Raw genomic sequence first — 22,503 nt, 5'->3', positions numbered from 1 at the left:
TCTCTCTCTCTCTCTCTCTCTCTCTCTCTCTCTCTCCCTCTCTCCCTCTCCCCACCCTCTCTGTTTTCCATGCTAAGAAATGTTCATCTTTGCAACTTGAGTCATGACATGATACTGAATTTCTTTGGCCAGTGTGTTCCATTTCCCACGGTCAAGTTTTTTTGTTTTGTTTTGTTTTGTTTTGTTTTACATTGAGTTGGAGCTTCATTTGCTGTGATAAAACACCATAATTAAAAACAACTTGGGGAGAAAAGGGTTTATTTCTGCTTTCAGGTCTTAGATCACATTTTATCACTGACAGAGTCAGGGCAAGGACTTGGGGCAGGAATCTGGAGGTGGAACTTGAAGCAGTGACCTTGGAGAAACACTGCTTTCTGGTTTGCCAGCCATGGCTTGCTCAGCCTGCTTTCATATACACCCCAGGATCACCAGCTCAAGGATGGTACCACCCACAGTGAGCTGGGTCGACCCACATCAGACATCAAGAAAATGCCCCCACAGGCTTGCTCACAGGGCAATCTGGTGGAGGCATTTTCACAGTTGACATTTGCTCTTCCCAAATGGCCTTAGCTTGTGTCTAGGACTCTAGCCAGCACCTGAAAACTTTAAAAGCATCATGAAATGTCCAAAACATGGCCTGCGCTTACATTTTCACCATTCATGTGTCAGACATGCCATCATTCTGAATGCAAAGACAGGGAAATCCACGTGGTAGCCAGCCACCCAGCCTCTATCTCCCCCAACCCCAACCGCCTTTGTTCCAGCTCCCTTGCACTTCTTCAGAATGAACCTTTCTTTCTGTTTCTATTACTGCTTGTCACACCCAGGAATGCAGGGGTCCTTTCATTTGAGAAGATGAAAACAAAAAGGGAAAAAATAAAGCTTTTCACTCACCATTGAGTTATAAATATTTATTGTATAATTATCACTGGACTTGGCTTGAGTTGGGAGAAGAAGAGAGTTCCTAAGGTTTCTTTTTGTTCTTTTTGTATGATTTGAGTCACTTGAACAGTCAGTAAAATGATATCCAAGACTATAAATAAACCCGCATGAAATCATGCCCACTTGTTCAGTCCCTCACTAAAGGATGAGGCCTGCCTGGGCACACCCCAGGATGGAGAATGAAGGTGTTCGCTGAGATAGGATTTTAGCAGAAAGGAGAGGAACTGTAGTTAAAGCTAGTCAGTAAGTAGAGGCAGGAGGTGGGGAACAGGCAGACACTGGCCTTGCGTAGAATTCAGGAGCTGACTGTACTTGGACAACAGGAGAACTGAAGGTGAAAACAGGAGAGATTCTTGTGGCTATAGACCACCAGCAACCAGAGACTGTGCAAACCTCCACAAAACCTGTGCCTCAGGAAAATGCTTGCCATAGACATCTGTTTAGAACATGTACAGGTTCCAGGGTTACCTATTCTGTCACTTGAAGACTGAGATAAGGTGACCAGCAAGTTGGAATGGCATGGCAGATACACAGAAGAGGGATCTGGAAGTGGCTGATCTCCATTTTAATTTACCATGTCTTTTTAGATACCAATGTCACGAAGGCAAAAATAGTGGCTGTTTTGATGTGTGCTCTCTCAATACAAAGCTAACAGGTGCTTTCTAGGTAGTTCATAAATTGTTGAGTGAGTGAGTGAATGAGTTACTAGGCTATAGATGAAATTTTCAGAGGAAGAAACTTGGTGTCCAAAGACATGTTAGCAGGGGGGTGAGGGGAATGCCTGAACCACATCCAGGTTCCAAGTTCTCAGGTCTGGGATTTATAACCATACCTATTTTTTCCCCAAGTGTGTGCCTTGATGAATGCTAAACAGCTCACTATCCATTTTGGGCTTGCATAGTTTCATAGTTCGTGTATAAACCACACAGAAGACAATATGGAGAAGAAACACAAACAGTCTCATTCTCAAGGTCTGATTTGGGAAAGATGTGACATATGAGAAAATACAGGCTTTATAAATACCATGTCTTCCCTAATTGACACTGGGAGTAAGCTAGGTAACTTTTGATGTCAGTTCACTGTTGATCATTGAGTGAATGAAAATCTGGCTCAGAAGGACCACAAAGAGGAAAAATGCAGTATCAACAGGGCCGGTTTCCATCTGCATCCTGCATCTCCAAGGGCTTGTGCTGTGTTTCCTCAACCAAGTTTCCCATCAGCTGTTGAACTGTTAGCAGGAACCTCCCGTCTTGCTTGGAAGCATGTTTGTTTAAATTGTTCAGATGTGCCTAGGCAGATGTGCTAAGGACACACTTGGGAGGACAGCAGGTTTTAATCACACCCCTGTCCTTGTTCAGCCTTCAGCAAAACATTTCATCTTTACATGTTTGGTGGTTTTTATTTTTAAAATGGGCCTAGTACAAATAAACAATTTCCTGGGGATACATGAATTAACCGGTGGTTAGAAAGAGCTTCGGAATGCACTATCAATGCTAAGTCAAATTATGAAATTGCACCTTTGCAAAAAATGCTATTGTGGAAATAAATGAATCCGAACATTGTATTTACAGTGTGTTTTGCCTCTGAAATAGAATATTCATAATGGGCCTCAGCGGGCTACAACGACGTGCCATCTTATCTCCTGTTGATAGACCACAATCTTGGAAAATTGTTTTCACAATGGCATCTGAATAAGCCCCTTAATTTGAGTCTGTTTTACAAATAGATACAACGCTTATTACATAGACGCTGCCTCAGAGACTCGAGGAGTGAGGTGGGATTCATTAACAAAATCCCTGTTGCCATTCTTTTGTATTTTTTTCCAGTGTAATTTCTACTCTTTACAATCTAATTTTAATGTTTTGTTGAATGAAAAGATAAAGTAAAAGCTACTTTTGTGGTAGTGATGAAATTGGAGTTTAGGTTAATACCAGAGCTATCAACTGCATATTATGTTAAATTATACCTCCGATTTGGCTTGCATTGCACACTCCCTCTTGTGATGCATGTCTCTGATATCTCTGCTGTCTGCGGATGGCGTGTACCCCAGCAGCAGAATGAGGAGGGCATGTACCCCGGCAGAAGAACATGTGAGCCCACCACCAGTTCTAAACAATTCTGCTCAGAAGCAGTGCACTCACCCACAGGTTAAGAATCAGTAAAGTCTGCATGCAAAAGTCTAAAGCAGGCAACTGCCAGGTGTGAATTAGGGTGAGAAAACTGTCACATGTGTTTATGGAGAGGAACTTGAAGGTGGACAGAAGGGTGAAGAAAGGCAGTAGTGCTTCCTATCAAGCATCGGTGTGTTAGCGCACAGTAGGGTCACTGCAGATTTGGAAAGTTTTAATCATGAAGAAATGAAAAATGTTTGCAGAGACAGGTATGTTTACCACAACATGGACATAAATCAACTCAGTACATGGGACTCCTTAACGTGTGCTATTTTTGTGGGTTTATGTTCCAGTTTAAAAACAGAATTTAGGAAGGAGGTTTGTAAGGCCCTGCCCCTTCCCTGATGATCTGTAGTTATTTATGGTTGCTTCAGGAGGGAGTGGCATTTTCTTTAGTAGTGTACTGATGGCAAGTTGTCCACGTGACTGTAAATAGTATCTCACCTATGCTCCTGCAATTAGCCCTAAAGAAACTCGTTGAGTCACACACAGAGTGACATGAGAGTAGAAGATGGACTATTTGGGAAGAAGAAGGGGATCGGAGGGAATGGAAGGTGGGCGAGAAAGGGATATACATATATCATATATATATATATATATATATATATATATATATAGGGTTAGGGTTAGGGTTATATTCATTCATATATGATATACATGGTATGCATATATTCATTCATTATATATATGATATATATATATGATATATATGAATACATATATGAATGATATTCTGTCTTAAAAGAAAGGGTGTGATGTGAACCAGGCTGAGGTGAATGCCTCATTCTCCACCTTAGGAAATACTCCAGCACAGCCATTCTTAGGGCTCACTTAGATTCTGCTCCTGTTATTTCTTTACCCAGGACACAGGGGTTCCATTTTGCTGGTTGGTGTGAGCCAGTGGATTTAGGCCATTTTGCTGGGGCCACAAACGAGGCCACCTTCTCTAGCAGAGACGCTCACATCCAGCACATACAGCTGCCAGATGGAGCAGGAACCCTCAGTTATTTGTGTTAAATTTATGCAAAGGTGGTTTGGATGTGAGCCCAGATATGAGCCAACAATACACAAGGATGACTGAAAGGCACAGGCAGGCAAGGGGGCAAAAGAGAACTCTGATGTTTCTAAACAGAGTAAGAATGGGGAAAGTGCTTTGGGGAGGCTGAGGCAGGAGGAAGGAATAGAATGCAATTGTGACAGAAAAAGGTTGAGAGAGATTGAAGATGCACGACTCTGAGACGTTTCAACTGGCAAGACTTGGGGAACAAGCAGAGAACACAGAACAGCCCAGAGATTCAAATTTGGGGAAACAGGGATGAAGGGACAACAAAAAGAGAAAATGGCATGGGCAGGGTAAAGTGTGATTCTTTATTTATGGAAGTGAAATCTTCTAGGCAGGCATCATCCAGAAAATGGGGAAAATGTGGATTCCAACAAACTAGAAAGATCTGGAGTTAACTAGGCCAGGTGGCTGAGATCAAAGAGGTCCTTCAAAGAGGATTCAGAGCACCCAGAGAAGCCCCAGTCAAGCTGGTGCTACAACACAGAAAAGTGGACGCTGTGATATAGATGAGAGGAAGAGATGATTGCATTGATGTTGAACAAAGAAATCAGGCCCATCAGATGAGAAGATGGCTCAGTTAGTACAGCGCTTGCCTCGAAAGCATGAAGACCTGAGTTGGATCCCACCATTCACATAAGAAGTTGGACATAATTCTAGTGCCTGGGAAGTGGAAGGAGGTGGGTTCCTGGGCTCCCTGGCCAACCAGCCCAGCCTAGTCAGTTCAATAAGGGACCCTGTCTCCAAAATCAAAATGATGACCCTGGAAGAATGACCTTGGAGGTTGACTTTTAACTCCACATACTATTGCACACACATTTGAACAGCTCTCTCACAGACACATAAAATAAATTAGGACCATGTAATGACCAATAGTCTGGAAAGTCATGGAGGGTAGCATCTGAGTCAGGAGGGACCAGAATGAAGCCCTGACTTGCAGCTGGCACACACACAGTCCTACAGAATCCCTTTGATTCAGGGGTTCCCACAAAATAAAGGAAAGCAAATTCCTTCAGTTGGGCTCCTGGTCACACCTGTGCCATTTCAAATGAAATGAAGTGAAGTCCTTTCCAGGCATTTCAGATATAATTCATGTCCTCAACTGCTGGTCATAATGATGATCTGGGGACAAGGACTGGAAATAGTCACCCCATCTATTATCATTCCAGGGCCTCCCTGAGAACATGGTCTTCCAAGATTCTCCCTTCACCACTGAGGAATCTGATGAAGCTAGAAATGGAGGAAGGAGATGGCAATGCTAAAGGACATAAGCGAGTATTAACAGAGGAAGGGATGAATGTGTGAGTTTCCTGTTTTAAATATTAATTTTCAAAGTAGCCCTTCCCTGTGAATATATGGTATAAAAACCCATGAGACCACTATTGGTCACAATGGTTGAAATGGCTTGTCTGTCCTACCAAAAAGCCTTGGGATTAAAGCACTGGCTGGCTCACTCTCTGAATGGGCTGAGCATATTTCCAAGCCCTCAGGAATACACAGGACAAGAAACACACATGCTTTTATTATCAAGTGTGTGATACTGAGATACCATCTTCCAGGAGGCGTGCTACCAAACTCCACCCATCTGATGTTTAGAGACTGATCAGAGCCCAATCACTTTTTCAAGACCACGGAGAAAAGTTCTTGGGGCTTTCTCACTGCAGGTATGCACGACTTTGGAAATATTTGTGTCTCCTCCCAAGGATGCGGATGTTATTGTTTACAGTCTGAACTTATTTTAAGGAACAAAACCTGCGGATGCACTTCCTGCCCGAGTCATACCTAGGCTTTATTTAACATTTGTCTTGTATCCATCAGCATTGTGTTCCTGAGATATCAGAGGAAGGAAGACTGCACACTTCCAGAAGAAAAGAGGCCACAGTGGGGCTCACTGAATCTTGCACGCATGAAGTTAGAAGTTAGAAGGGGACTATCTGGGAAGATAATGCATGGAACAAAGACCCATTATTGTCTATAACCAATATATGATAATCAAATGACTGGAGGACTGACAAGATATCTCAACAGCTAAAGGTGCTTGCTGGAAAACCTGATGACCTGAATTTAACCCTTAGAACCCACACAGGGGTAAGAGAGAACTGACACTCACAGGCTGTCTCTGGCCTTCACACTCACATCATGACAAGCATGTGTCCACATGCACATGCATGTAAATATGTGCAACACAAAATTTAAAGATGAAGGAAGCTGTGCCTAAGAGGTGTCCTCAGACTTTAGAGTAAGCAACCTGGTCCATTGCTTCATCTCCCCATGTACACCAGCTGATACTGTCAAAGTGGCATTGCTAACCGTGCTGTAATCATACCATTCACATATAATTGGGACCCAGCCCATATGAACTGTCTCCTGTCTCGCAGATGGGAATGAATGGCTGAGGAGCAATTATAACCCTTGGCCTCAATTCTCACCAGAGCCTTTCCTCCCAGGGAACTGCCAACACTGTCCCCTGGCAATCAGGAATCCCCAGCTCTCAGTAATGAACCTGCACATACATCAGACATGAGGCGAGAAAGCGAAGGAGGGAAACAGAAAATATGCCTTGAGACTGAACCAACATACAAGGTGTATTGCTCAGCACAGCCAAGAAACATAGACAAAGAACTTGAAATTAGGAGAAAGCCACCTGAGGGAATACTAACACTAACCAAATAGTAGAAAGGGACACTTCAATAAAGGAGTGTCAGACCAGGAGGGCAAAGCAATAGTGAGATAGAAAGAGTGCCCAGACTGTTCGGTTAGTTGGAATATGTCATTTTTGTGGTCTATCATGTTTTCTAAAGAATGATCATCTCTGGAAACTAAAATTTTACTCACTCTAACTATCATTATATCTTTTTCTATAACCATATTTAGGAAATTAATGTCTACTTCCTCAACTTATCTAAGAACAAATATCACCTTGCCTTATTAAGACCATGTGAGCACATTCCATATAGTGGAGCTCTGTATGGCCGTCTTATCTTTGTATTAAGTACATTCTTTGTTCCATTTAAAATGGGAAACTTTATATTTTTGAAGGTTTTAGGTTGATTTTTCTCCTAAATTCTGGTTTGCATCATGTGTCTGTGGTAGCTAGGCCCTTAGAGCACCTGTTCTGTTCACAATCTCTGCTTATGAGAGAGTCAGAGGAGATCTTGCAATGTTGCATAAGAATCATGGCTTTGACCATCTCTGCCTGGCCTTCAGAAACTTAAGATCTTGTAGAATGAGACATTAGGAGGGAACTGGAAGCTCTCCCGTGACAGGCTCGCCTGTCACCAAAGCCATAGGAAACACCTCTGTCCTGATCTGGCTGCTTGTTCAAAGTATCTATCCCAGATAAGGACAAAATACTTTTCAGGGTCTGTTTTTTCTCAGAAAACCCCTCTGTCATAGGAAGCAAATGCTGTGGCAACCGTTCTCCCCTAAGCTCTTCCAGGGCCACAGTGGAAAATAAAAGTATAGAACACGGTGAATGGGGACTATGAGGAACTTTTATGACATCTGCCTGAGATTAAGTAAACGTATAGTGTTTACAAGGAAATGTGGCCTTTTTACTTGGGGTCTGGGACTAAATATGCAGCTGGTACCTGTAACATCCATTTAACCACCAACAGTATAAGCTCATGCCATGCCTGGCCTGGCTACCAGATTTGGACAAACCTTATAGCGACATGTGCTTTGTGTTCAGAAACCACCAACCAAAGGCACCAGAATTTAGACACCCCCACCATGACTTTCATTCCCAGATGACAGCAACTTTGGGCAGAGTAGGAAATCACCAATCAGCCCTCTGCAGGATTCACAAGTGCTTTAATTATTCAAAAAGCTCCATCTTTGAATTATTGGGTTTATATTTAAGCATTTGCAGGAGATGGCTCAGGGAAGAAAATGTCTGGCAACAGTTCAGAAGTCTTTCGCACAAAGGGCATGACCCAAATGTACCTTCTGCTAAAACAGCAACAGTTAGGTTTTTGGTATAACAGGTGAGTACTTGGGCATTTAATTTGCGCTTCTCTGACTTCATGTCTCTGGTGTTTAAAACATGTGAGATAAAGACGTGAGATCACATGCCCAAGCATACATACTCAGGGTGAAGCTGTCAAGACAGAAGCTGCCAAGTTGCTCTTTACCAGCAGTCTATGGTGACGTAAAGGAGAGAGCTAGGGAGTTGGCTCAGAGGGGAAAGTGCATACAGTACAAGCTTGATGACCCGAATTTGAATCCTCAACCTCCATACGAAAAAGTCTGATACAGCTGAATGGAATGGGCAGAAACAAGTGGAGCCCACATGCACATGAATACACGTATGAATTTAAAGGAGAGGAGGATAAAATCCACACCGAGCAAATTGAGATTCAGTAAATACATTCCGAGTCTAGATGGAAAGAAGCATGTTATAAGGCCAACGTTTCTTTAGTGGACATGAATGTTTTTAAGCAACTGAGTTGACAGGAGCCAAGAGATGATTGGTGGTTTGTTTGCCTCTGTTTGTTTGAAGAATGTAGTCGCCGTGAGCAGACACACTACTTCCTGGTCTCTCTGTGAATTGTCTGCATTATTTCAGCCAGATGGCAGCATTAACTGACCTAGATCCTAGACACAGGCCATCTGAACACAGACTAGCTCGATGCCCATCCCTGTGAGGAGCTAGAACAGCTAAGTCACTGCCTGTTACATTCAGGACTCCTGACAAACACCCAATTAAGAGGCATTTGGAACCTGATCCAAACCCTAACCCTCCCCACTGCCCCCACCAATTATCAGTGTTGATGAACAGGCAAGTGCAATTAGTAAAGTTTGTCTTTTACTCTCCTTGGGCACATGTCCTTATGTGTGCTGTTGCTGAGGCATGTCAACATATGTGTATCTACCAAAGGTTACGATGGGAAGGACAGAACTGAAAATGCACACAAAGCTGAAGGCACATGTCTGCCCTGGTCCTTTCTCAGGTTCCTGTATTCCCAAAATAATTCTAGTTGGGAGCATCACAGACTTGTTGATTCAGTGTGACATAATGTCAAGTAGACTAGTCCTTTAGCTTCTGATGGAAGTTGGGTTTGGATGTGTGTGTACACATGTGCACATACATATAAAGCCCAGAGCTTTGACTTTGAGTCTTTTCAATTGTTCTCTTCATTCATTCATTCATTCATTCATTCAACTGATTTAGGTGGGTGTACCCATGAATCCAAACAGAAGTCAGAAGAGGTTATCTGATATCTTTATCTGTCTCTCTCTACCTTTTCCTCTGAGACAGGCCTCCATTTTTTGGCTAGATTGACTGGACAGTGGGCTCCAGGAATCTGTCTCCCCACTGCTAGGATTGCAAGGGTATGCCTCCATGGTTGGTGCTTTTACCTAGAATCTGGCAACTGGATTTGGGCCATCATGCCTGTGCAGTGAGCACTTCATCCACTGAGCCATCTTTCTACCCCTGGCTGCTTCTTTTAGATCACACAAACATCTAACACAAACCTACCTTGACACATTCAAAACATCGCTATCAAGTGTGAGTACTTATACTAAAGGAAATGAAGAAAATCCTTTTATTAAACACCCTGCTTAAATTAAATCAGTGCTAATAGGGGAAAGACTCAAAAGAAAGTAGAAGGTTACTTTCCTGAGTGTTACTAGAGCTGCTGCAGGTACTGGCCAACAGTGCCAAGATGACTCACTCCTACTTTCTCAAGAGCTGTTCACTTTAACAGAACTTGACAGTACCCCCTTCACATTGCCCATAAAGCACTGAACAGTCACATAAGATAAAAACCAGAAGTTATAAGATGATCCATTAAAGCAAGGGAAGAGGTGCTGGGGAGACCACTCAGCTGGTACAGTGCTTACTGTACAAACCAGAGAACAGAGTTTAAATCCCACCAGTCATGTGAAAAGCTGAGCCCACAAACCCAGTGCAGGGGAAGATGAGAAAGGAGCGTCCCTGGAATTCACTGGGCAGCTACTCTTGTCAAACTGGTGGGTTCCAGATTCAACTTGAAAGAGACCCTACCTCTAAACCATAAGGTGGAGAGTTATCGAGGAAGTCACCCAACAATCATGTTTTGTTTCAGCACGGACATATATACATGTGCACATGTACCTCTCCCAGCCTCAAGGCAAACACGGGAAGACTTTTCTGAATTCCCTTTGCATAGAAAATAGATCCAGATGGGAGACTTTGTGTTTGTTATAAGGTACCTGTTAACATATTAAGTAAAGATAAGATATTTCTACATTAGCCACTGGGGGGAAAAATGGGCTGAGTTTTCAACAGGACAGGACTCCATATCAGAAGGGAAAGAGTGTGTCTTTGTGTAAGTGTGAATGTCAATGTCTGTGCAAGGCCATGTCTGTGTGTGTGTGTGCATGATGCCTGTATGTATGCATGCCCATGTCTGAGTGCATGTCTATGTGTGTATGCATGTCTGTGTCTATAATTGTGTGCATGCCCATATCTATTCACGTGCAAGTCTATGTGTGCATGACTCTGTGTGTGCCCACATCTCTGTGTATGTATCTGCATAAAAGAAAAGCTTTTGCTTTAGTCTGAGTGACGCTAAAGAGGTAAAGACTAGATGGAAGGGCTTGTCTTGGATATACTCTCCCTTTCACAAACACACACACACATACCCACATAAATACAGCATACACATACAAACACATATCCAGAAATAATTCCTCAGGAAATATAGCTTTTAATATAACAGTCAAAAATCAAACTTGATACAAAAATGCATACTGACAAAAAGAAAGGAAGAAGGAATGAAATCAGGAAATATTAGTCAGGGAAACAAAAATGGGACTTAGCCAATAAATGACTTTGTAAAATTATGTCATTTAAATATGCAAAATTACATAACTGTGAAATTACAAAATTTAATTTGCAGGGATAATCAGATTTTAAAAACAAACGGCAGATTAAGTTTTAATAAATGAGCTTGTATTCTTCAAAAGTAAATTGGATCAGTAGTGTCTCCTAGTTTATAAGCAGGAAAATTTAAAGATAGCAATAAGGAAACAGAGTGTGACTTAGTTTATCAATCCTCCCTCCCCCAGATTTGACTATGATCTCTAGTTAATCATTGTGATTCCTATGAAAGGTTCCTTTAGCTACACAGAATTCAGAAACATGCCCATCACTGGTGATGGTGAGAAGATGCAGTAGAAGTTAAGAGAGAGAAAAGAATCCTCACGAGTTAAGAAACCAAAGTAGAACAGGGCCTCATCCATAAACACTCCATTGGGCCTCTTTTTCCAGCTCCACCTTTGTAGGTTTTTTTCCTTCTGCAGCTTTACATTCACTTTCTTAATGTTTTTAACCCAATGTCTGTGAAATTTTTATTGCTCCCCAGATAAAGACATCCGATCTGAATGTAACCACACACCTCTCGGCTCGGCAGTATTTGTCACAAACCATTATAAATTATCATGCTGATAGCCCGCATTGCTGGGAAGCCAGAGAAGTTTCATAAATCCTAACTACTCTGTCAATGGTATTCTTGTTTATTATACAGAAATAAAGTTTTATGAGACTCAAGATGTCTGCCTTTACCACTGAGGGAAACCTTGGAGCCATGAGTTCTGACCAGTTTCCAATGTACAATAGACATTTCTTTCTCAGAGATTCTCAGCTGCTCTACTTTTAATGGTGCTTTAATGCCTTCCAAACATGCAGAATTTTGCTCCTGTGAAAAGGAGAAATTACCACTTCTTCCAACTCTTCAACGCCTTCTCCTCTCAGAACATTCTAGTGTTGACTCCTATAGCAATGCAAGAACATCCGGCTGGAAACCCTAGCCCCTTGTTATCCTTGAAGACAGATGCCCTGCTGTTCAGTTCATCGATTGATTTACACTACACCTTGTTCAATAAAAGAATGAAAGAGGTCATATTACCCTGGTTTCAATGCTTTCACGTAATGAACCCAGTGAATGGCAGCATCAACATGAACTGTTACATGTTAAAACAAAATTTCAGCAACCACATCTACATTCAAGAACTAGCCACTGTGAGACCCTAACCCTTACTTTGTAAAGTATGCTCACAGTTGAATTATGAACTAGCTCGGCTTTAGCATCATTTACATGAAAATCTCATGATTATATCCTGTACTGTCAGAGTCATATTATGGATTTTACATAATTACAAACAAAACAATGAAAATATCAAGAGATTTCTCTTCCCTGCCAAACTACTTGGCTAAGTACGTGTCCAGCCCTCTATCCTAGGAAAGAGAAATATTTCCTTGGGTCTCAAAGACATTTCTCCATAACAAATGTTACAAGACATTGATTTCTTACTTGCTTTCTCATGGTGAAAGTTGACTGTACAAATAGTGGCAATTTCAAGAAAAAAAATACAGGTTGTATTTATATGAGAATCAACCCATTACAGGATCAATACATTTAGTTTGACATACGTTTACTTTCATATTTCCAAATGTTCTAACAATAACCAAATTGTTAATGTCACAGTTGTGATGAAAACGTCTTGGTGGAGAAATTGTAGCTTCTCAATGATTTCACATTGGCTCCTTCAGTTATTCTACTAGCAACTCAATAGCATTAGCACACTCATCATTTTCCTGTTTTTAGCCATATGCTACAGCCAAAGAGGAGAAATGTAAACTATCTCAACTAAGGGGAACATGAAAAACTGGTTTGTTTTTTGAGACAGGATCTCATGCATCCTAAACTTGTCTCAAACCTGCTGTGTAGCTGAGGGAGAACTAGGAGTCCTGATTTCTCTTGCCTCTGCCTCCCAGGTGCTGGGGTTGCTGGTGTGAACCACCATGGTCTGCAGAGCTTCCAGGGAGTTCTTCCAGGGAGAGTGATGGGTGATGTACTGGACTCAGTTTCATAAATGTTCTCATACAGTCAGAAGACAAAACAACACAGGCTATTTCTTAAAGAATCTCTGCATGTTCCACCTTCTCAGAGAATTATGAGCACCCGCAGATGAGGCTGTGCCTCTGAGTACATCTCAATGAACAGCACTAATTGCAACAATGACCAGAAGCCATGTAGGATCTGGAAAGATGGGGGAGGCCATGATTAAGGTGCTTTCCCTGTAACATTTTTAAGTTTTTCACTGTGAAAAAGGTAACGTGGCTACACTTTAGAATGAGGCACAAAGGCATTTCCCATGAGCAAAATCTCCCTGCCTTCACCCAAGTGAATAATCCACTTTTAAATGCTGGTGGCTTCTTCTAGGGCATGGAGCCCAAACTGATGATTAAGAGATCATTTTATTCTACAGCAAACAAAACTTATAAACAAACCTACCCAAATCTCACCACCACATAATCTTCATGGAAGCAATCTTTTCTTAAAGCTGTGTGTGCAATGTATGTGTGTGTGAGTGTGTGAAAGTGTGTGCATGTGTGCCTGCCCCTGTCCCACAGTGAATGTGGGGAAGCCTGAGGACAACTTGTAGCAATAGGTTTCCTCTTTCATCCATTTGTCTCCCAGGGATTGAATGCAGTCACTCAAGCTTGGCAGCAAGTGCTTTCAATTTAGCCATCTTGCCAGCCCCTGACTGTCTTTTTTAAAGAAGGAAATGAACAAAAAAGGTGGTCCTCCTCTCCTGTCACATTCTACCCTGTATCATGACAAATAACCATGTAAAGTTTCCCATACATCATTTTCCGCCATCAGTTTCTTGAGGCAGCCTGTGTATGCATGTATTAGTGTACATATTGTGTGGGGGAGGAGGCATAGAAGCACTATCTACACATAAGAGTTTATCAATTAGCATTGCTTCCAAGCTTCTACTGCAGGATGTCCTGGGCTCAGCATGTGCCAGCTCTCAGAACCATTGCTGAATACACATCCCACTCCTCCCCCCCCCTTTTTTTGCAAGTGTACATGAGGTGATGTCACACAAGAAGTTGGAAACTGTCCACAGTAGAACATTCGTGACATGAAAATGAGCAAAATCACAAATCAGGACCGGATCTGCTTCCTCCTCAGAGTGGCATTGAATGTTTGTTACTATGCCACCTCTGATGACTAGGACTGCTCAGAGGACTTAATTCTGTCACACAGTAACTTGGCCATAATTTCCTGGTCAGAAATTGGTAAATGTGAGCTTATTGAAATCTAATAATACTTTATTTTGAAGGGAATCATGTGTTGCCAGAGATTCTTGAAAATATCTCCTATAGCAGATTGTCAAGATGTAAAAATATATACAACAACACAGTATCTAAGTTATTAGCACTATTATCTATTAACACTATTATCTATTAGCACTATAATAATCACTACAAAGAATATTAATAAGTCTGGTGTGGCTCAGTGATGGAGTCCTTACCTAGCATGCATGACCCTAGCCCTAGATTTGACCCCCAGAACTTCCAAACAACAACAAATTCGAAACAATGCCCTGTTTTCTAGAAGTCACTGGAACACTATTAATTCTACAAATGATTAATAGTCAATTTGGGGGTTGGGTATTTAGCCCAGGGCAGAGTACTGGGTTCAGTCCTCAGCTTCCAAAAATAATAAAAAAAATAAAAAAAAAAAAAAAAAATAAAAGTCAACCCAATGCTGGGACTTGAATAAACTGGAATCAGAAAGCAGTCCTGTATGCCAATCATTCACAGATGCATCGTCTGTCTATAGGTTTCTGTTAATTCACTGGACTCTGAATAAAGCTGAATAAAGTAGACACCTTGATATCCTGACTATGGAAATCTGGTTGTCGCCACACCACAAAATCAACAGATTTCTGAGTCCTTTGTACAGGTGGGAATGTTTTCATATCACTCTGTTCTCTACAAAAGAATAAAAGTATGAAACAGAGCATCTTTCATCATTGAACATGTCTCCAACACGGCTAAGTTCAAAGTAAGAATTGACCCATGTCTTCATCGAGATTACTATTCAGCCAGGCAGTGGTGGCGCATGCCTTTAATCCCAGCACTTGGGAGGCAGAGGCAGGCGGACTTCTGAGTTCGAGGCCAGCCTGGTCTACAAAGTGAGTTCTAGGACAGCCAGGACTACACAGAGAAACCCTGTCTCAAAAAAAAAAAACAAACAAAAAACAAACAAACAAACAAAAAAAATTACTATTCAAGCTCAAACTGGAGACTGAACTCCTTAGAATGCTTCAGAGTGAGATCATGTGGGATCGTGTGGGCAAGACACCAAGAGGTGGTCCTGGATGTGGAGAGCACTGAGCTATGAAGTCTTCAGTGGTCCACCACATACAATGCAGAAATACCACATCTACAACCAGGATTTCTGTTTAAAGTGTGTGGGCATCATTTAGATGGTCTCTACAGTAAAATGTTACTGGGATGATGAAACTTCATAGACCAATATTTAGTAACTTCGAGTTGAAAGAGACAGACAGGTAAGGCAGATTGACTCTAACCCGATACACACCTAAATTCTCATTGCATTTGTGCATTTTAAAAAATCATTTTCAAAAACATGTCCACAATTAACCTAATATTTGAAACTCTTGCTCAAGCTCAGCACACTAGCAAATGTCTGTACTTGGGAGGCAGAGACAGGTGGATCTCTAAGCTCAAAGCCACCTGGAACTACAAAATGAGTTCCAGGACATCTGGGGCTACATAGTGAGACCCTCCCTGTCACAAACAAATTATCAAACAAATCAACCAAACAAACAAATAGCGACAATAACAAACCCTCTAGTTCACCTTATATACTTTATGACCACTTGCTTTTTTCATGTCAAACTCGATACAATCTTTCAGATCAGAGTGCTGGAGTAGCCCCTGCCACAGAACTACAGTCCCCAGCCTTGAGAAATCTTCTAAAATCATTAAATGAGCCTCAGATTTGTTTTAAAAACACCCGACTCCACCATCTGCGGATCATGTATACTGGTGACCCACAATACTTAAGAAAACACAAGCCTTTTCTCAAAACCCTTTCCAGAAAGAACCACACACCACACATTTCTTAACAAAAGATTTCCCAAACCAAACGTGTCAACAGAAGGAGGACAAACATTTAAACACAGCCTGACATATTGGGTGAACTCAGCCACTTGTAACTTCATTTCCACACCACTGACAATTGAGCTCATCCGGACCCGCTCATTTACTTTCTCAGCACAGATGCTCAGGACCACTAGATGGTGCTGTGGCGCCCTGTTCAAACTCCCTCACTTACTTGCAGTCTCTGTCCTCCAGATCGAAATGTGGGTTGAAGTTGATCATGATTCTCTGGTAGGGCTCCGGAGCTTGGATTAGCCATTCACACTTCTCACTTGGATGGTAAGAATGAGGGTAACCGGGAGATGTAAGATAACCTGGGTTTTCAATTTTTATGGTCCCGCCACATTTGTCTGCAACAAAAACGACATGTTAGCAGATCTCTTCCCTGCAACCAGTTGAGTCTTCTAGCTTTACATATATATTGACAATTAGCAAACATTCTGGCAGTTAAGAGAACTCCAAAGTGTCCCCCATAAACCCTCCGTGTGACCCTAGACACGAAGTATACCACACCACCAAGGAACACTCTTAAATCTGCAGGAGCACCATATCCACAGAAAGCCTACGGTGATCTGAGATGCTTTTCCCTCCCACCCAAAGTTCCTTCCAAAGAAAGAGGTCTTCTAGCATTAAAAACATTAAATCCCCTCAATTGATGTTAACACAGCCCCCTGGGAGCTCCTGCTAGACTTAATTATCTTCCAAGAAGTGTAATCACATTAAGGAACAGCTCTAAGTAGAAGGTGCCTAAAAGATGTCTTGCCACTCCTTGCAAGTGGCTTTTTGATGATAAGCCTGGTCAGTGTCATTGACCAGTGGGGACTGTCTTCCAGGACTTTGATTGGCCTGAAGCCTAACCTCCTTTTGTTGTTGTTTTATCTGCCTGTAAATCTAAGTGATTTTGAGTTATCTCTGCTTTTGAGACTCAAATCAACAGAGAACAAAGTGCAGCTGGTGATGCAGAAAGAACTCGGCTTTACTTATCCAAGTTGTTCAGCCTTGGAGACCAGATCAAAGCAATGGGGCAGAAAGAAAAATAAATAGCCACACGGCATTAATTCTAATTACTAAATGTTAGGGGAAGCCTCGGCCACTGAGGTCTGGGTATCACAGATGGTGAGCTACATCTTCACAACCCAGGAAAGAGAAGTTCTCCAGTTTTTAGCCTTTACTGAAAAACAAACCCACCACCACAACAAAAACTCAAATGCTGAAGTGACTCTCTAATAGCTAAATAAACCAGACTCTGGGCTGGTTTACAATTCAGCATAGATCGCTACTGTCACTCTCTATTATGGGTTTCACACAGGAAAGCCACTGCCAGCAAATGCCACCCCATTTATTGATGCTTAATTTTAGGCAATAAAAATTTGGTGCATAAACTATGTAGGAAGTACAGGTATGAAACATTGAAATATATAAGCCTATCAATCACAAGCATCCAGTAATGGTATATATAGATTTTAATATTACATCTAATAGATTCCCTGTGGAAAGAGAATGGCATTCTTTGCTCTCAGCATGAATTTATAAATCTACGGAATTTTATTACAGGAAAACCAGGTCAAATGGAAATGAAAGATGAAGTGCACATCAAAAATGCATAAAGCTACATGCATTACAGAAGTCATTTCCCATAAATTAAAAAGAAGACAATATAAATTATGTTGTTTTCTCCCATTGCTAGATGTTTCTGGCTGTTTCTTAGATTGGAGGAGGTTGGTCCTACAGATTCTCTTCCCATTGGCTTTTAAAAGCTTTAGGTCTTCAAGAAGAACTGATGTTGCAACCAGCTCTCAGACTCTCAGCTAATGACGTTAGCCAGCTCAGTGGTGTGATTCTGCAGAGGCTCTGGCATTATTTTATTTTGTGCAGAAATCTTGGATAGTGACTCCCCCCACCCCCCACCCCCCACCCCCAGCTCATTAAGTCACTCCAGCTCTGTGTAGCCACCATAGCATCTGTTAGGAGAGTGAAATAAAACAGTCGACAGATAGTCACTTCAGAAGACAGTGAGGTGGGGTTGGTACCACACCAGTGTACTTTAATCTGTGACTTCTGAGAAAGTGACAGTGTAATAAGATAGTGTGGACTGCTGGACTCCCACACTCTGTTCAGTCTCTCTAACACTTGATTAGGAGAGAGCGATTCCTAATGACTGTGGACCATTAGTCCTAAATAAGGTTAATGAATTAATTTAGTAGACACTTACTGGGAGGAGGTGGATATGGTTTTAAGAGGACTAGAGACTTACTGAGCCATGTGCTGGCCCTGGACACCTCAAGCATAGCAATAAGGTTTCAGTTGAGTGGAGTCCAGATTCTCAGCATTCCCCACATTTCTGCTAAGAAAATTAAAGTGTGTGTGTGTGTGTGTGTGTGTGTGTGTGTGTGTGTGTTGTTCAGAACCACACAAGTCTTAATGCTCTTCACATTGGCTATTATGACCATCTTTTGGGTACCCCAACATGGCTCTAACCCAGTGTTATTCTCTATCTGTGGGTTTCGACCCCTTTGGCAAACCTCTTTCTCCAAAAATATTTACATTACGATTCATAACAGTAGCAAAACTACAGCTATGAAGTAGCAACAAAAAATAATTTTATGGTTGGGGGTCACCACAGCATGAACTGTATTGAAAGGGTTGCAGCATTAGAAAAGTTGAGAATGGCCACTCCATCCTTAAGCATTATGAAGGATAACCGTTTGAGGTCTAAACATTTGAGTTCTTTCCGTTAGAGGAAAAAGATATTTCATTCCCTGCCAGAGTATAGAAGCACTCCACCAACTCAGGTTCATTAAGAAATTGAACTCCACATTCATGATTTTTTCAGTGTTTGGCTTCCCTTCCAGAGTATATAGGAAGATGCCGCCAACTCAAATTCATTAATAAATTGAATTCCAGCCGTGTTCACAAAAATTTTGCATATCTTTTAAGAACACTGCTTGGTACCTGTTGGGAGAGAGCTATAGTTGAAATCACAAAACCTGGGGAAAGCACATTAAGGAGATTAACTTCTATCATAAAGGAGTGATTTAAAATCTTCCTGGTAGAGCCCTCCGCTCAGTTCTTATTAAAACAATATACTACAATAAGTGGTAGATGCACTTTTCTCCTAATTACTTTGATTGAAATCTAAGCTAGACAAAGTAAACATTTAGCTATTAGTTAATAATAATGATGAAGAGCTACTGTTCCGATCAGCCCTTGCCTAGCCTTCAGCACCTTTCAGGGGATGTGGAACACATTTGTACCAGATCCCATTTTAAACACACTCTTTAGGTTCCAAGGCACTGTTTATACCCAGGACTGCCTTTTATTTATTTAATAGTGAGTGGTTTTAAAAGCCAACTGGGAGCTGCAACAGGGTTACAGATTCTCAGATACGCTGGTACCTCACACTGAATAGATCCAAAGCCTTTATTGACAGTGCGACTTCCATTCATACTTCAGACTGATCACAGACGGTTTACAAAGGCAGCGGGAGAGTTCCAGCGCCAAGACTGACCGCTATCTCTTGGTGTCGCCCACCAGAGGAAACCGAGCAGGAGTGTTTCGAGGAGAACCAGGAAGTCCTCCCAGTGAAGTGTTCATTAACTCTCAGCAGCCATCAGATTTTTGAAAGGGAGTCTCATTTAATTGCCTCTGGGAGGAAACATTATTAAGATAATTGGTGTGCTGATCTGGGAAGGTAGGCAGCTCTGTCTGGAAACAGAGGCAGGAGAAGCCCGCAACCAACTGGAGCAGGGGACCGAGGGTTTGTGGTCCTCCTGCTCCAGATGCCCTGACTTCTCCATTCCTTGCGCAGGCAAGTTTCCTGCGCCCCGCAGCCGTGCGCGCGTCCCGTGGCTGAGGCTGGAACCCCCTCGCCCGAGGGGACTCGGCAGCCCCGGGCACTCTGGTCGCTCCCGTCTCCGGCTGTCACTTACCGCTGCGGAAAGCGCCCGCCAGGGCGAGGGCAAGGGCGAGCGTGGCGCACAGCAACAGCAGCCCCCTCTCCATCCTCCTTCGCCGAGCCAGTCCCCAGGCAGCCGCGAGAGAACACGATTGCGCGGACGAAAACCCAGCAAACGACAATCTTAACAATCCGAAACGCTCTTAAGTCCCCCTAAGAACCATAAAATCCTCAGCCGGTCTTGGCGGGGAAGGCTAGCAGCGAGGCAATGCCTGAATTCGCGAGAAGCGCGTCTCTTTTTGTGTCTCAAGTCGCCTGCATCCTGTCATTTAGCTCCGATTTCCTCTCCCTTTTCCCACACTTGTTCCTCTTCCAGGAGCCACTGCCCGGGCCATGTCTCAGGAAGAAGAAGAAGGAGGAAAAAAAGAGGGGAGGAGTTGCGAGGAGGAGGGGAGAGGGCGGGCGACACACCAAAGCCAATTTCTAGAGGGAAGGGAAAAAAAAATCCCGCTTGATTCTGGACGGGTTGGAGCCGAGGAGCTGGCGCCCAGAGGAGGTTCGGGTTGTCTGCGGGAAGGAGAGAGAGCAATGAAAAGATGAGCGGGAGAGCGAGGACTTTCTCCACTGGCACCCGCCTCTCTCTCCGACCTCCCCCTCCCTCCCAGATCCCTTCCCTCGCTTCCTCCCGCCCCCTCCCCGCACAGCTCTGCCAGTGATTGCCTGGCTGGAGATTCGGAGACACAAGTTTCTCTCCGGGTGCTTTCCCGGTCGGTCCTCTGGGCTCCCCCCTCCACCCCACCTCCGGGTACCCTGCAGTGCTCTCCTCGGGAAGAAGGTCACTGGGGAGCAGGTTGTCTGCGCCCAGAGCGCAAGGTCACATATGTGTGTCAGAAGGGGCAGTACTAGTGGTACCAGCCTCAGTGGCCGGCTAGTCTACCTTGGCGAGATCTCTGCACCCCAGAACAAGGCTGCTCGTGTAGGCGAGGATCCCGGAGCCAAGGAGTTCCGAGAGCTTGGGGTTAGCTGCTACTTCACGGAACTCCTAATCCCTAGGCACCCGCGCCCCCGGTAGTGTGGATCGCGCTGTCAGTCCCCGCTTCCACTTCCTGGGTGTCAGCCTGAGGTTTGGGGCGGGAAGCAGTCGGGCGCTCCAGGACGCTCCGAGTAGGACTTAGACCAGAAGAAGAACGCCTGGCTTTTCTGCGAGACGCGCTGGTGAGCTTAGAGAACTGTGACCCTGTCTGCCACGTAAAGCATAGGCAAACCTTCTTGGAGCACGGACCCTGGCTGCAGCGGAACAAGGCCTCCTCGCCGTGCATAAAGGCGAGGCTGGGTATCCTAGTCCCCTATCCCCACCCCTGACGCTGCAGGCTGCATTGTTCCCCGAGATTTGGTGCCCTCTCCTTTGGGGTTACATGAGCCCCGAGGATGGATGGTGGCGCGCCTTTCAGCTAGGGGGCAGCCGCCAACAGTCGCAGACCGGCCACGTAGAACTCCAAGAATCTGAATCAGGGGTCGAGGGACCCATTTCTGTGCACCCTGAGGGAAGGACAAGACTGGCAAGGACCCCTCGTGAGAGTGACAGGATGATCTTTGCAAGGGTCTCCTAGTGCCAGGTTTAGATTACAGGCAATTGTGTCTACTGGTCCTCCAGCCTCACCCGCCACCCACATAAGAGGTGCGTCCCCGGTATCTGCCCAGTGCCTCCCCTCCCCCATGTAGCCCGGTTCCATCCTCCAGGGCTTTCCGAGAACTGCAGCAGGTGGCTTTGGTTTATGAATAGCAAGGACACCCAGGGACTTAAACTGGTTGAGGCCTCTGATCAAGTACGTATGCCGGGCTCAATGACCTCCGAAGGAGCTGGTAGATAAGGTGAAAAGGTCATAAGCCTTCTGGGAAGTGGCATTTATAGAGACTGACTCCTACCTGGTGCAAGGGCTGGCAAAGATTTGGGAATGCTGGCAAGGAGACTCTGGTCAAAGGTTTTGACTGAAAAACTAGGGTCATTCAGGGAGAAAGATCGCCCAGGACACTGGTGCCCTAGGCCAGGACTCTGCGTTTGATGTCTGGGATAGGGGCTGAATTGAAGCTTGTCTGTTGCGCGGATCTCCCGCCTGGGCTCCGGCGCAGGACCCACTGGCTCCAGAGTCCAGCCTTCTTTCCGGCCCTGGTTACCGGGCCCCGCCTCCAACGCAGCCTCTCCCTCCCTGCCCCACCGCAGCGTCACCCCTGCGTGCAGAGAGCCAGCCCCGGAGCGCCCCGGTTAGTCGCCACTAGCTTCCTCTTTGGTTCTCCGACCCTTTGGAAGTCCGGGTGGGTTGGTTGGGCGTGCCAGAAGGCCTGGAGTCAAACGCCTGAGTCGAGCGGAAGGGGCAGTCGTGAGTCCGTTGGACCTCTGTAGGCAAGGTCTAGGCGATAGCCGCGCCCAGGGTAGAGCTGGGGGGAACGGTGAGAGTGGCGG

At 43.9% G+C, this 22,503-nt stretch overlaps 1 protein-coding gene across 3 annotated transcripts in view; it reads right to left on the bottom strand.

The window, feature by feature from the left end:
- Nrp1 (neuropilin 1) overlaps positions 1-21,279 on the bottom strand; it is a 150,206-nt gene extending 128,927 nt beyond the window's left edge. The window contains exons 1-3 of one of the 3 annotated variants that reach the window (XM_021219963.2): positions 20,980-21,279; positions 20,077-20,609; positions 16,323-16,497 (exon numbers count right to left, since the gene is read on the bottom strand). In XM_021219963.2, coding sequence (XP_021075622.1) covers positions 16,323-16,497; positions 20,077-20,149 — 248 coding nt within the window. In that variant the 5' untranslated portion in view covers positions 20,150-20,609; positions 20,980-21,279. Of the gene's footprint in view, positions 1-16,322; positions 16,498-20,076; positions 20,673-20,851; positions 20,870-20,979 lie in introns of those variants that run through there. The other 2 variants (XM_029532452.1, XM_021219966.2) reach the window with 2 other exon arrangements.
- Positions 21,280-22,503: the final 1,224 nt, after the last annotated feature.

This window comes from Mus pahari, chromosome 20 (genome assembly GCF_900095145.1).
Source record: "Mus pahari chromosome 20, PAHARI_EIJ_v1.1, whole genome shotgun sequence".
In the NCBI taxonomy this organism is placed as follows: Eukaryota; Metazoa; Chordata; class Mammalia; order Rodentia; family Muridae; genus Mus; species Mus pahari.
This window is presented reverse-complemented; position numbering and strand designations above follow the sequence as displayed.